The sequence below is a fragment of the Protopterus annectens genome, chromosome 17.part0, assembly GCF_019279795.1.
Source record: "Protopterus annectens isolate FY-2018-M chromosome 17.part0, PAN1.0, whole genome shotgun sequence".
Taxonomy (NCBI): domain Eukaryota; kingdom Metazoa; phylum Chordata; order Ceratodontiformes; family Protopteridae; genus Protopterus; species Protopterus annectens.
In genome coordinates this window covers 88,110,211-88,126,478 of record NC_056751.1, presented here as the reverse complement: position 1 = coordinate 88,126,478, position 16,268 = coordinate 88,110,211, and the positions used below count along the sequence as shown (strand labels likewise).

The 16,268-nt window shown below is 39.0% G+C and overlaps 1 protein-coding gene across 2 annotated transcripts in view; it reads left to right on the top strand.

The window, feature by feature from the left end:
* Positions 1–16,268, top strand: part of POLR1E (RNA polymerase I subunit E) — a 970,793-nt gene that overhangs the window by 47,547 nt on the left and 906,978 nt on the right. For both annotated transcript variants that reach the window (XM_044059632.1, XM_044059633.1), the window contains one exon: positions 3,249–3,352. In XM_044059632.1, the coding sequence (XP_043915567.1) occupies positions 3,249–3,352 (104 nt within the window). The remainder of the gene's footprint in view (positions 1–3,248; positions 3,353–16,268) is intronic.

Genomic DNA, 16,268 nt, shown 5'->3' with positions numbered 1-16,268 from the left:
TGCCTGGTGTACAGTGAATGATCATATTCAACAAACACTGTATTGTCTCCAGCTTTTAATATTTTGCCCTTTAGCCACAGTTTTGTCAGGATCAACTCTTTCTGCTGGTAGGATTGCATCTTTACTAATACAGGTTTTGTCTGCTTTCTCATGGCTATGTTTGAAGCATACAGCCATGTGCCCTTTCAATTAACAAAACTTGTGCCTTCATCAAATTAATGCTGTCTGTTCCTCCAGTTTTTCTGGTACAGCAGAAAATCTCAGGTTTTCCTAAATGCTGTGTCCTTAGTAATTCTGTCATTTTTTGAAAAATTCCTTGAGTAGTCTCATACTCAGCTGGCCTTTTCTTCATTTCAGTCCCTGATTTTTGCAGTTTTGTCAGCTCATGTGATTAAATGTTTAAAACTTCTTCCATTTTTTCCAGCATTTTATGTGAGATGCTGTACTCCTTCAGTGTTTCATTTATGTTAATTGGCTTTGAGCACATTTGACTTATTTTTGTCCTGTAGATTACTGAAAGCCATATCTTGTACCTAAACTGAACTTCTTTTGCTAAACAGCAGCAGGATTTTTCCCATTCATTTTTCTCTCCATCTTTTGTAGTTTTTTTTTTTCAGGCATTCTTAGTTTCTTCTTTGCCTGCATCCAGGCAGTATACTTACTATCCAGTAACTGAATTTACTAAAAGTGACAGTGTTTCTGGCCCTTGTCTTTCAGTTTCTGTTTTCACACTGGGAGAGCTGAAGTTAAGTGGTTGATGAGTGGGCGGCCACATAATAAGTCAAAGTTCTGGCTCTTTGAGTCAAAAGTGGAAGACCAAAACATAAACATAAAGGAGATGATAGCTCTTATAAATGATGTCAGCTGTTTGAAACATCTGTTGGCCCAGGGACCTTCTCAAGTATTTACGGAGAATACCACAGTGATATGGTATGTAAACAAGAAAGGGGGAACCAGAACTTACCCCCTTTGCAGAATAGCCATGATAGCATGGTATATAGCTGGCCCAGGCAACAGTGATTCTCCTTTCTTTTGTAATTGGCCAGGGGTATTTACCACAACCTTCCTCACAGACTGGATTTACTAACAGAAGATCGGGGGTAGGGGTTGATACATTCTGACAGCAAACAATTCAACCGACTGCATACCTTTTAGACGCCTGTTTTTCTGAGGATGTGCAGCAGGTATTAGTGGAGGCAAGGAAATCTGCTACTAGAAAATCATATTTTAACAAATGGAAAAGGTTTTCTAGTTACTGCCAAGTAAAGAATAAACAGTTCTTCAGGGCTAATGTCTTCTCTGGTTTTACAGTATCTGTATGAGTTAGTATCCTATGAGGCCTGTCTTGCTCCTCTATCGAAGTACATTTGTTGGCCATTTTTAGCATGTCTGCCCATGGATCTGGTCTTTCAATGCAGTCTTATTTAAAATGTTTTTGAAATGGGTCTTGTATAAGAAACCTCCCAGAAGCTGGTTGCTCCTTCTTGGGATCTTAATTTTGTGTTAGAAAAGCTAACACTTGCTCCATTTGAACCAGCCCATCTGACTGTTGTGAGGTTCTTGACATGGGAAACAATTTTACTTATTGGTCTGACTTCTACAATAATAGTGTCCGAGTTGCAAACTGTTATGGTGGGTCAACCTAATGTAATCTTCTACAGAGAGATATTTTCTTTGAGAAGTAATCCTTTTATGCCTAGAGTGGGAACTGAATTTACCTTAAGCCACTCTATCCATCTCACAGCTTTCTTTCCTGAGCCAAAGTAAGGGAGAAAGGATACTTAATACCTTGAATGTCCACAGACAACTCTGGTACTATCTTGGCAGAACAAAACCATTCAGAACTTCTGATCAGTTGTTCCATTTCTTGTGAAGGTGAGAACAGACAACCTGTGTCAAAGCATACTACTTCTACATGGTTGTCTCCGGCTATTACCTTTGTTATTCCCACCACAACTAAACTGTTCCAGGCAGGGTCAAGGTTTACTCTGCCAGGCCTTGGCATAAACTATGGTGTCTTGGAAAGAGCTGGACTCAAAATATTTTAGAAGCAGCAACCTGGTTCTCCTTGCATACATATACAAAACCGTATAAATGAGATTCCATCTCCAGGTCTAAGACTATTCTCCAGGGGCTTCTGGACATTTATCCTTTTACCACACGGTTATTTTAAGCTATGGTAATAGCTTAAGCTACTTCAGCACTGATCATTTTAACACATACATTTATGATACGTTTACTTACACAGCTGTACTATATTCATCGTAACTGCTGCAGTAGCCACCCCCTTCCTCCAATACCTTTTGTGTGTGTTTTTTTTAAATGCCAGGATGTGGATATGTACTTTTTCTTATCCTAGCAAAGCCTCTCAGGGCTTAGCCTTTCTCAAAGCTGTGAAGGGCTTGGCACCCAAACCTTACTTTTTAAGTCTGCTCATCTTGAGCTGACCAATGGTTTGGTGCATGAGTGGCGACCTAAAACTTTGGAATCTGTCCAGCTCTAGTATCCTGTGCAAGATAATCCTGCTTCCTTCAAAAAAAATCCCTCAAACTACATTTTTCCTCTCAATGGCTATGCCCCTGTACCCCACCTAATAACCCCACCACCTGAATTCCTTCTCTTACTATGATCACAGTTTAACTGTTGCAATTCACTAAGGATTTTTCTGTTTGTACTCCACCATAATTTCCCAGCACATAACTTCCTTCCCAAACTTTACACAGTTTAACTATCAAAAATAGTAGGAATCTTTTGTATGTAATTAATGCAATTACTATGTCCTTTTTTACTCAAATTCTTTTTATGATAATGTAATTATAGCAAAGACAATGCCCTGTTTTTTTCTTTTCAAATTACCTTCTACTTATTCTATGTATCAAGATTGTTTCTTTTATTTATGTATGTATTACTATTGAATTGTAATTATATAATTCTGTGGAGCCTTTCTCTCCAGGCCTCCACTGAAAATGGGCTCTTCTTGGCCCAGTGGACTTTCCCAGTCAACAAATGCAGTAAATAAATAAATAAATATAATCCATATCTAGCTTAGGCTACTGCAACAGTGATTAGTCAAACATCTGCTGTTATGGTAAGTTTACTTACACTTCCATGTCTGTAATTTCCCGTGGAAGTTGAAGAGTTGTGGTTGTACTGTCATGCATATCCTGATATTGTTGTTATATGTCCCATTTGTAGTTCTGCTGTATTTGAATCCTGTTTTCTGCTTCTCTATTTCTGTTTTGCTACAGTCCAGTTCTCAAATGGCACACTCAGAGAAAATGAAAATGTAAACTTTAAGTTGTACAAGAATAAAGACACAAAAAACCCTAGGAAGAAACACTGGCGGATACTGGTAAGACTGGTTGATACTAACTTCACTCTCTGTTGATAACATTAAACAGTGACATATGCTTTAATTTTTTTCTGCATGTTCCACGATTCACTCTTAATAAATGTGTTCATGGACTCTTGTCTTGATTTTAATAATTGTTTTGCTTGAAAAGGTGTAGATTTTAGTATGCTCATCTAGTAGGATATCTGGGCTAAAGGCAGCTTTCTTAGCTTTTTCTGGGGATTTGTCTTTTAAATGTCCAACTAAGGAAGTACAGAAGGGGATTATTTAAGGAAAATATTACTGCTACACTGTCTTTAGTGTACATCTGTTTAGTTAAAGTAAAAAAGGCAAAATAACTGCCACACTGAATTGGAATGATGGGGTGTTCACTGTGGATGGATTCCATTTTCTCAAGTGTCACAGACCCTACTTGATGGCACATGGCTAAGACTGCCATATAGTCTTCAAATACCTGGTAAGTCAAATACTGGCACCCAGAAAATCTGGAGGCTTTAGTGGCATTTATTTTGTTTCATTGAAGTTAAAAGCTTGGTAGTACAGTTGCAAGCAAAGAAGCTCAAAACAGCATGCCAGACTAATTTTAGAAAGGTCTTCGTCTCTGAAACATTTTAACTGAAATCAATCCATATGAAATAGGAGTATCTGATATTTATCTGCCATAAAGTAATAGGGTGCGAGTTTTCTGTTTCAGGACTACCAGCTTGTGAAACTCTCCCAAATTGCCATTTGTACCTTGTTCAACAATGCATCACTCTGTTCCACCCTTCTATAATTCTTTTGAGGGGGTGCTATAAAGTTCTATGCCCGACCAACAAGAGAATGACGTGGAGCCATGAAACCTAAAAAATATTCAACATATTCTCCCTGAAGCTTAACAGACTTGACACATCATGTCTGAAGTTTCTGTAACCCGGCCAAAAAAAGTCTGAAGTCTGGTCACTGAAGTGCTGCTACAATCACTTCAGAATCAGTCGAAAATTGCCACTCTTTCAAACCCTTTTTAAGGTTTGGAAACAGGAAATAGTCTTATGGTGCAGGATCTGGTGAGTAGGGTGGATGGCCTATGCACTGAAACCCCAATGTCATCAAAACATCCATCATTTTGCCAGTCTTGTGAACAGATGCATTGTCTTGCAAAAAGTGAACAACTTTCTGCAGCTTCTCTCACCTTTTTTCTTTCAGTGGCTTCGGCACAACAAGTTACAGTAGTATTCTGCATTAACTTTTTGGCCCCGTGGAAGATGGTCATTACAACACCTTCTTTACCCCAAAACATTGTGGCCATGACCTTTCCTGCTGATTTTTGGGTCTTGAACTTCTTTGGCCTTGGTGAACCATAGGATCATAGTGGTGTAACCATATTTCATCAACAGTAACTAGTCATTCCAAAAAGTTGGCACCAGCTCGAAGAAAATGCCACAGAATCAACTTGGAAGTATCCACTCAATGTCTTTTCTCATCGGCATCCAAACATTTGGGCACCCAGTTGGTTGACAGCTTCTGCATACCAAGCTGCTCATGGATTATAAACCCAACATGTTCCCTGGATATTTGTAGCTTCTCAGCAATTGTTTAAGCCGGTATTTGCTGATCTGCCAACATCAGGTCATGGACATGGTCACAATTTCAGTACAGTTTGAGGCTTCCGAGACCTTGCTGCATCGTACGTCTCGAAGTCTCCACACTGAATGTTTGCTCACCATTTCTTTACAGTTGAGTAAGAAGGGCACTTATCACTCAGTGTTTGGATCATACATTCATGGATTTCCTTTGGAGTTTTCTTCTGCAGAAATATGAACTTCATGACAGTTCGTAGTTCCACAGTTGAAAATTCCATACTTTTTATTGACATGGTTCAATCAATGATCGGAAGCAGTGTCAAAACATAGCATAATGATTCTGCAGATTAGCGCTTTACAAGATGAAATAACCCTCTTTTCTGCTACAGAGGTAAAATAATGTTCAGAATTTAGAAAGTTGGTCAGGTTTAGAATTTTTCAGTACCCCCTCGTTTTCTTGCCATCAGTACTTCAGGGTGTAGTGGAAGTTTAATGTTAGGCTGCCAGAGTTATTTCTTATTTTTTCATATTTTTTGTTTGCTGTGTTAACTGAGTGAGTAAAGCCACTAGGTACAAGCCTCATTTCAAGGGTTACCCGCAAACACTTAAGTGACTTGCTCAAAACGATGCAGTAATCGTAGAGACTAAAGGACTCAAACCCTGGACTACAGCATGAAGCTCATTACTGGTTCATAGCTTGAATTATTTGGGCTTAACTGTGAGACAAGCTGTAAACCTCTCAAGGAGGTTATCAGAGTGTTTGCATGCTGGCTCCTTGGGTTTATATTTGAATCCATTGACCACATTTTCAAGCGTATTTGTAAGGGTTTACAATGAAACATCTAGTGTCCCTTACTTGGCATGCAAAACATCACAAGTAAACCATATAAGCAAAACATAATCCAATTTCTAAAACTTCACTCTGCAAAGTAGTATAAAACACCTAAAAATAAACATTTCTGTGGGGGTGAGGCTGCTGCTTCATGCTCCCTCCTCCCTCTGATGGTCGAGGCTGTGCCATCACTCCCCTCAGTCTCTAAATAAACCATCGCTAGCATTATCATAACAGAAGGCAAGATCAGCTGGAGGTATCTCCATTTTAACATTCACTGAGAGTTTTAACCAACCTTAGCTACAGTGGAAGACTTCCAAGTTATAACAACACACGATTTAAGAGAACTGTATTCCTGTTTGTCCATTTTACATCCATTCTGAATAACCTTCCTGAGTTCCTGGTTATTTATTCATGGTTGCTTGTGTCAGACTATGTGTAACCAAAACATCTATTGCAGAAAATATTTTAAAAACAGTACTCAGGACTTCCCGTAAATAACTTGTGTATGGAATTATGCAAATGTATATGTGGTTCACAAAGAATAAACGTCCCGTTGGAATAATAACGAATGAAATAATCAAAACTGTATAGCACATCCACGGGACAGCTACGGCAAGAGCAAAAAATGTTCGCTATTTGGCGTTTTTGTAACAAGATATATATCCCTTGACTTTATTCTTACTGCTACTGCATTTTATATGTGGATTTTTGCTGCCAAGGCGATTTATAACTACGTCTTGTTACTGTACTTTTTGTGGAACATCTTTTGCTCTTGCCGTGGCTGTCCCGTGGATGTGCTATACAGTTTTGATTACAACTTGTATATGGAATTTGAACCAAAAATCAACAATGTACCTAACGATACAGGAGCTCTGTCTTACATAAACCATGGCTAAGCACTCTGTCTGTAAAAGATATCTTCAGTACCACGAATGAATGAAAGTTAGTAACACCCACACATGCAGACAAATAAAAACACCAAACAACTGATTCACCCCCCACAAACTAACCAGTCATCATTAGTTTAGTGTAAACCCGCCAAAGTAATTATAAAGACAGTCCACAAAACATGTTAACAACTTGATAAAAATACATCAACATTTATGTGCAACCAGACTAAATTATGTTAGTCTGGCAGCACATAGTTTGTTTGCTAAAAATAGAAATAGTATCATTTAAATCGGGGTGAAAGGTGGCATCTAATCATCTGTGTACACAGTTGAATCCACTTGTTCAAGTGCTGTGAATTTAAACTTGCCAAAGCCATTGCATAAAGAAGTGTGTCGAGCCAATGCACTTTTGTTGTCCTTCCTGGTAATACTATACAAATGTTAATAAATCCTTTTATTAAGTACATTAATAGTTTTAGCAGTGTAAAAGCCAGAACGGGTATAATATCTAGCCAGATAAATTATTCTCTTAGAAAGGCAATTATATCTGCCACATATCCATTTCTGTATTTTTGCTAGTAAATCACCCCCAAAATCATATCAATAAACGAACACTGGTGTCAATGGCCACATTTACATATTGACCAGGAATTGTTTGTAGATACCCTAACAGGTTATTAGGTTTTTTGTTAAATGTGAATGTGGGGTATTACTGAAGAGAACTCTTAACTCATCATCACACTGGGGAATAGACCAATTTTTATTCAGTATTCTGTGAATTACCGTAAGCATCTAAGGAATAATACTATATTGGATGAATGGCAGAAATCTGAACTAGAACTAGGAACAATGTCCAATTCTTCATTATCGTGCGTTTATTTTTGTAAACCCTTTTTGATAATAGGGCATATTTCCTGTCTTTTACCTGCAGGTCCTGAGTGTAGAAATCATTCACAATGTGGATGGTATACTCCCAATCAAGAACTATACACTTAAGCTAGTCAAAGTGTTTGATACAAATTTTGTCATTAGAAGTTAATCGTGATATCGTGATGAATAGACTCTTTGCCACCACCCCTCTCCCCTGATACGGGGGGGTGGGGTGGCAACTAGTAAAAAAATAGAAAGGTATTACAAAAAAAGCTATGTTTGTTAATATCCTTGTACCCTCTTCAGTTTATTTATTCAGCAAAGAATAGTTACTGGAGCTACTGTTATATTCATTGATGGATCTGGTTAATAACCTTGCACATTGGAAGAGGAAGAATAGAAGCCTTCCTATTTGTTGAAGTGTTTGATAATATCGGTATAGTAAGAGAACACTGTTGTATTCTGTTACTGGCAAAATCTAGTTTGTTGACCAGTGTTGTAGCTATTCCTTTGTAGGTTTATATGCTTTCAAGAACAGTGTTTATTTACAGAATGCATTATACATCATTTTGAGATATTAAATTATAAATCTCTGGAAGGGGACCAGACGTACAACTGTCTTAAAATATTTTGCAAACTGAGATGTTCTTCTCTAGGGGAAAACGGCAGATCTTAGGTTACAGTCATCTGCAAAATTAGAGTACCATACCGAATTCTTGCTTGCAGATGCGGTCACAAAGTAATTTAACAAGAAAGGTGTAAAGAATGATCTCATGGGTGTGCCATGTTATTACTTCTTTGCGGCCAGAAAAGTACTTATTAGGGCTTTTTTTTTAATTAGTTTGAAATGCAGTATCCTACTCATCAGTTTGTTTTGTAGTTGCTGCGATCAAGTTTGTAGTACATGTAGTGCTATGGCTATGCTCTGAAGTTGGGAAGAAGACAACTTTGTTAAGAACCTTTCTAACTCACGAAAGTCTAATTTCATGCTAGAGCATTAGCAGCCACCATGGAACAGCTTCTGTAAGTCTGAACAGGTTTAAAAACTGAAGTATATTTCATGTTGCCACATCTTCTTTTGTGGAAACTGTATTTCACTTCTGTAGCTGTTAGAGCAGGGGTTATCTGAGAACTGCATGAGGACTCAATCAGCCACGAGCTACAGTCTCAAAAAAAAATGTTACTCCTGCATATTTTAATGTGGTAGTACATTGCAGCAGGTGAACCTACATATAAAAGAAAACTTTGTAACAATGCTATCTCTGTTGCAGCTTTAGAAGAGCTAACACACTTAATGATTTACACCTCTGTCTCTATTTTTTTCTGTATATAACTGGTGGCATATGTAGTTGATAAAATTCCACGGGCTACAAAGAATTATGATCATATCTTTCCTTTCATAATCAAGCAGTTGTATATTCAAGAAATTCTTGACAAACACTTCAAGATGTTCATTTCACAAACTTATAACATTTTGGTTATGGCTCCTGACCTGATCGCAGTCCTGAAAATTACACCCGAATTTGGGTTGTTGAAGGCTTAGGAGAAATAGATTACATTGATAAGAAGACAATTCAGGGCACAAAACTGAATGCATAAGATCTTTCCTAAGTAAATGCAGAGAGTTGTAAGAATTGGAGATGGCTAACCTAAGGGTGTAAGAAGGACATTCTCAAAGTACTTCCAGTAACAGATTTAAGAATTAAAGCAGCTTTAGATAGTAACCTGGTATTTATCACGGTTCTTGTTTATAGAAAACACTATAGCTTATTTCTGCTTTAGCTTTTCAAGTCTCATGCTTGATTTCAGGAACATTTTGTTTGCTTTTATAAGGTTATTTAATGGAGTTACTTTCTGATGGTATATTTTTCAGTAAATTACTGTAGTCTTGCAACTCTCGTGCATAGATTGTTGCAGAGTTATGCTTGATATTTTGGACTTGTGTTGATGTTTAACATGACAAGCTTTGTAAATACTGTTTGTACAAATTATCTGCTGAAAACCACTTTCAGCAGTTAATTTGTACAAACAGTACTCACAAAGATAATTTACCCTACAACCCTTATGTGGGAGGAAACTCACCACATCCCTTCGATTTCTGTATATATTACTGCATGGTCACACAACAGTGGGGAAAAGTGAAACCTCCATGATCACTGAAAAGTGTTTTTCTGCAGTTTCAGGAGAACTGCAGAAATGGCAGTCGCAAAATTGCTGTTAATTAATTGGTTAGCACCCAGTATTTTGCTTCCTTTTCTTTGTTATGACGTCTGTGAGGTTAGATGTCCTGAAGGTTTTGCAGAATGTTTCTACTGATATTTATTTTTCTGTGTGAATGCATGTTCCACTTGAGCATGAGTTTGTTTTTTAGTACAGTATCTGTATTGCTTTGGACGTTTGTCTCAGAACTTTGATGGATGTGTTGCAGACATAGTAGAAAATTAAGTTTTGACTACTACTTAAGGCTAATGTTCTGCTGATCTTCTGTATCTGTGGTCAGAATTGCTGCATGTATGTTGATACAGTGTCTTCATGCACAGTTCAAAAAGGTGGAGATACAGGCATATACTGTGTGAAGTGTTCTGGTATCGACAAAATCTGATGTAGTCCATTGTTGTCATTTTTTATATGGTGTGATTTATCGTCCCTTGCTTCATCATTACAAGGAATGGCGTTCATGTCACTGGTATTATTCATATGAGTCAACACTTAAGTGCTTACCAGTGCTAGACTGATGCTGGTTTAACTGGTGCTGGTTTTCAGTCCTCTCTCTACTCACACTGATTCTGGGAAGGGAGGTGCAGTCTCTTTCTGCAGCAGTAACTTGTACAGAGTTAAGGCAGATGCAGACATGCACTTAATTACTGCAGCTCTTGCACTCTTTCCTTTGCTGCTGACAGTATGGAAGGCTGGCACATCATGGTGGTTGGCAAACAAGGTATCGCCATGCACAGCCAGTTATGCTGAATATAAGGGGACTGGCATCAGTGCTGCCAGTGTCAGTCTTCCTGATGGCCAGTTACCATGTTCTCTTCCACTATCATCATAGGAACTGACATTATTCTTATGTTTACTTTTCAACTGCCATCAGTGGGACCAGTATCTTTTATGTCAATGCTGGTTTCTTCTAATGGTCAACATTTTTCCTTTCAACTTTCATCATAGGCGTTTTGGCTTGTATTAACTATGTCTGTGTTTCTACCAGGATTTTTTTTTCCAGCCAACTTCAAATCTTTATTGAATTATTATCATGCTACACTCTGCCTTGCAACATGATTTGTGTGGCTTTGCCTCCGGTAGTTGATCCTTCTAACAATTACTTCATAGTCTTGGATGTATATCTGCTTTGTTTATAGATTTAGACTCGGTTGAGTATAATACTGGACGTTACACAACATCTTATAAAAAGTACACATGGGCTGCATTCTGCACTTTTACTCTCTTCCTTGTGTTGCAAATCCTTCATCTTCTGAAGTTGTTTGTCACTTCCTAAACTTATCTATATGCTTTTATATGCTATCCTGCATCTTGTTTTTTTAGCACTTCTAGCCAAGTTATCCATTTTCTTTGGTGGTGTCTCTTCCTAACCTCATTAGTGGCATGTAGGTTTTGCTCTTTCAGTTTATCCATTAGACTTAATACCTGAACCTGATGCTGATTATGTTCTTTGTTTTCCATTTTGTTTGTGATGACTTTCTTTACCTCTATTAATATTAATGATGGCAACTCCTGCCTGTACTTACTGCCAGCTGAGTTTTTCGGGTAGCTTAGAAGGAAATCTTTCTCATTAGGTTGCCAGTCTACTTCCAGTATAATATTAGCTAGTCTGTGTAGCTCTGAATCAAACTTGCATAATTTACATATCCCAAAAAATGTCACTCCAAGTACCAATAACATACTTTTCACATCTCCCAATATTTCTTATCTATCCCAGTAAACATTTTGTTGAGTCTGCGTGGTATATACACATTTTCTAGGTTTTGTCACTTTATTTCCAGTTTCACATATTTCTCCCCACACTCCCTTTAAATCATTTGTCCCTAGTGTCCTTTCCTAATCTTTTATTGCTTTTTCACTGGCTTTTCCTGCTTTGTACAGTTTAATTACTAGTTTAGTTGAACTTGTTTCCACTGTTCTAGATTCTATTAAGAGTTGAATCAACATTATTGTGCTTTTGCTACATTTTTATCATATTTTCTCGAATTTGTAGGAGTATCTGGTATTGCATCCATTTACCTCTGTGTGGGTGTGAAGTGTTCTCCAACTCTGGCCATGTCATTCTTTCCTCTTTCTCAGTTGCTCCCAGAAAGTTACTTTTTTCCCAAGTTGAGGTCAACATCTCTAATCCTACAAAGGTTCTGTTTGTCCCTATGTGCTAATGTTCAAAGTTCCATCAAGTTCCGAATCTTTTCTGAATCTATATTTCTAACAATTCTCAACTATTTTATGTATTCCTTTATAGGGCCTCTGTCAAATAATAGCTTCGAGAAGCAGGATCATACACATGGCTGCGGCTGCGCTGTCCTTTTAGATAGCAGCAGCACCTCTTTCCAGTTGGCATTACATGATTCATTTTGTAGCTGGTAAATTAATTTCAACTGAATGGCTGGATGATCACCTTCTAGTACTGGAACCCCCCCCCCCCCAAGTCTTGTGATGCTGTCATAACTCCCCAGCTTATTCTTGGCCTTTTATTATTCCATAGAAATTTTTAATGTGTCTGTTTAGTTCTGACCAGTGTTTTCTGCTGTGGTGTGTAAAGGAAAGCATGGCCTGTGTATAAAACTAGGGACTATGAACATTTGCATTGGCTGTTTCCTCAAGTCCAGTTCCATGTTCACTGTTTTCCAGTGCCTTATTTCCTTTATTTTCAATAATTCTTCTTTCCAAGTCTCTGAGATCGAGTATTGTGATCTATTCGCCATCATTAACCCCAAATATCTCATTGTGTAATGCCCAAACAAATCAAAATATGTTCAAATTAAATGCATTGATGGTGTATAGTTCACTACAGTTGTTTTGGTGTTGTCTTCATTTATTTTATAGTCTGTCCAGTTTGTAAACTGTGTAGATATGTTCCTGTCTAGCTTGTTTAAGAAGACTTTAACATTGTCCACATACACAGCCGTCTTTGTCTACCCTCCAGTGGCCACCCTGCAATTTCAGACCACCTTATCTAACTTGCCACTGGTTTGACATATATGGTGAAAAGCAGCAGTGAAAGTGGGCATCCCTGCTATGTCCCTTGACTTATCCAAAGTTCTGTTGTGACTCTCTTATTAAATTTTGATCCTTGCCCTTCACCAACTGCAAATTCACTGTAAAAGCTCTGTTAGTGCCGCAGGGAACCCATGATGCTCAGTATTTCTCACAAGTAATGTCAGTGCACTGTGTTGAATGCCTATTCTGCATTAGCTTTATCATAACTAATGGGCTTTTCTGCCTTTTCACATGTCTGTGCATGACATTTACTAAATGTATGTTGTCAGATGTTTGCCTGTGCCAGACTGATCATAGTCAGCTGTTTTACACAGTATTTTGGCTGTTCTCTCCACAGTTATTGTTGTGAACACTTTTTGTAATCATTGTTCAAAACAGCTATTGGTCTTTGTGATCCTGAACTCATTAACTCTTTCCTCTCATTAGGAATGATAGATATAAGGACCTGTGACCAAGAGTCTGGTATCTGTCCTATTTCTAGTGTGTTATTAAACAAGTATAACCATCTCTCAAACTTTTTCTTTTGCTTAATTCCAGTTCTCTATTGGTAGGTGTCCCAGCCTGGAGTCTTCACCGCTGCCAGCCTGTATTTTCATTTATTTTGTAGTAATGGGTCCTAAACAGTGATTGGGCTTCCTCTGTCTGTAGTCTGTGAAAGAGTAGTCACTCAGTAAAGGTGTAAATAACTGGTCCCAATCATCTCTTTCTTTCTGTTCCATATCTATTCTCATAGAAATTCTTAAATACCTCGCCTGTTTTTAGGGTCACTTTCATTGTTGACACTTATTGGGTTTTTTCATTTTAGTAGTCACATGATTTACCTTCTGCTGTTGCAATTTAAGCACCATTGTCCTTTGAAGCCTTGTTGTATTAGAAAAATATCTCTGTTTAATTGCTGTTTGTCCTCTTAGCAACTCTCCTCCTAGTTGTTCCTTCCATTTCAACTCTAAGTTGCTTAATTCTTCTCTCTCTCTTTCTTCTTCTTTTCCTAATCTTACTAAACTCTGAACTTGAAACCATCACTTGTCCTCCCATTCTTTTCTTGCCTTTGTAAGTTTAGTCTTAATTTGGATGTTCTTCGTGTTTCACTGTTGCAGTCATTATATTTGGGATATCTGCTTGCAGGTAGCCCTCAGCCGGCCTGATTGTCAAAGTCTTGGGTCCTGCATCGGTTGCTGTCTCTTCTTCCATGACGTCAGGTAGTCAGGGGTATAAAGCATGCAGCTGATGCCATTACATCAATCTTTCTTGCCGTATGGTGCCCGAAGCAGAAGCAGTTCGTAAGTGCCGGTCAGCCGACTCTCAAAATTTTCGTTTTCAAGTTTCAGAACCATAGTCTTCAAAAAAGCTAAGTACCCCGTTGGGGATCCTTTTTCTTGCTCTAAACCAATGTCAGTAAAAGTTAACAATTGTATTACTTGTGGAAAGCAAATACCTCAAAGATTTTCATTCGTACTGCATTCCTTGCTTAGGCTCAGACCACGACGTCCCTCGCTGTCAGTTTTGTGCCTTATTCAATCCTCGAACTATTCGTCATCGGTTCATTTTCCCATAAAACTATTTCGGTACTTGGTTTAATTATCCAGAAATGGCTTCGGTAAGCCATCCGACTACTGACATTCCGAAAAAATGTAAAGATAAAAACAGAGACAGACTGCATAGGTCCAAAGTTGCCGACGACGCTTCCATTAAGCTAGTCACCAGTTCGCCGGTAGTCAGTGAGGTGCTTTCGCAGCCCCTGATACCCGCTACGTCAGATTCACAGGCCTCTACTGAGACCCATTCAGAGTCCGGTATTCCGCGAGATGCTTCTTTGACTATAGAACCTGCGGGTGTCTCTACTTTGGATGGGTCTGGAGCCACTGTGCAGGAACCAGCTTCTGAGGGTGTATTCTGGCTTACTAACTTGCATATCAAACCAACGCCATCTTCTTCTTCAAGACCTAAAACTCGATCCACGCCTAGAAAACCAATGTCCAAACTGCATGGTCAGGCCCATATGCCTAAAAAATCAAATGATAAGAATGGCTGAAGACCTTGTTACTCTAATTAGGGGAAGCCAGCCTTCTCCCTCTAAGAGACCTAGAACTGATTTTCCTTCTGATTCTTGTGATCAGGATTCTGAAATTTCTGTTTCTTCAGATGACCAGGATTTGCCCTTATCTACCACTGAGGATTCTGATGCAGAGGACTCCATTCCCTCTGCTTCCCCTCCAGAAGATTTCTCTTTTGGTGAAACTTTGCACACTTTTAGGGAGCATTTCCACTGGGAAAGCCAGGATTATTCTGACTCCAAAAAGAGGCTTAGGGAATTCTTACTCCTACCGCAATACAGGCCTTTAGCTATCCCTCCTGTACTGGACATTGTAGATGATGCCTTCTTGGAATCTAGCCTGGCCCCAGACACTTTACCTCTGGCTCCCAGGAAACCTGACCGGTATTACAGAGTACCTGACTCTCACAAGTTCCTCTTTAAGAATCCTACTGTGGACCCAGAGACCATTTCACAGGGACCCAAAGGCATTAAGGCTACCACTGCCAAAAACCCTATCCCCTCTGATAAAGATCCCAGGGCCCTGGACAGATTGGGTAAGAAGGTGTACACTTCTGCTACTTTAGCCATTAGGGCTAAACTGACAGTTTCATATGTTAAAGTATCAGCAGCATATTATTGGATTACTTGAACAGAAAATGATGTTAATTCCTGACTGTGCTGAAAATAAAGAATTACAGGATTTAATGCATTCTGCTGAACAAGTTGCTAAACATACTTTGCAGTGTGGTTTTGACTCCTTAGAGGCATCTTATAGGGCTGCTGTCACTGGGTCTGTTCTTAGAAGGCACGCTTTGCTTAAGGAGCAAACTTTGCCAGATCATGTTAAAGCTAAATTACTGGATGCTCCCTTAAACCAAGACCGCCTTTTTGGCAACAAAGCAGAAGTAGTACTTAAAGATGGAGTAAAAGCTAAATCTATAAAAACTGTTAAAGGTTTCCTGCAAGTGCAGCCTCCCAGATTTAGTAGGCATTGGCCTTCTAAGAATTGGTCCTTTCCTGTCTATTCCAGGCCTTCTCAGTCCAAACCCAGGAACAGCAGACCACCTACACTACAGTCTCAGGGTACTCACAGGCCTAAGCAGTGGGGGGCTCCCACGTCCAAAGCTGGAAGTAGTAACACCCCCTATGGTAAACTGTCACAGTGACCTAACCTTATACCTTCCAAGCCCTGCTCAACTGACTGCTCCTTTAGGGGGAAGATTGCCCTGCATGCAAAAAACTGGGAAGTCATTACCCAAGACAAATGGGTTTTAAATATAGTTTCCCCAAGGATACAGATTCCATTTCCACACCTTACCAACCCCAAACCGTTGGCCAGGCATACCCCCAAATCAGTGGGCAGAGGCTCAACAGCAGGTTCTCTCTCTTCTAAGTATCAGGGCTATTCAACTTGTCCGAGCAGAGGAATGGGGACAAGGTTTTTACTCCAGACTTTTCCTGGTACCCAGAAAAAGACAACTCCTGACATCTTATCCTGGACCTG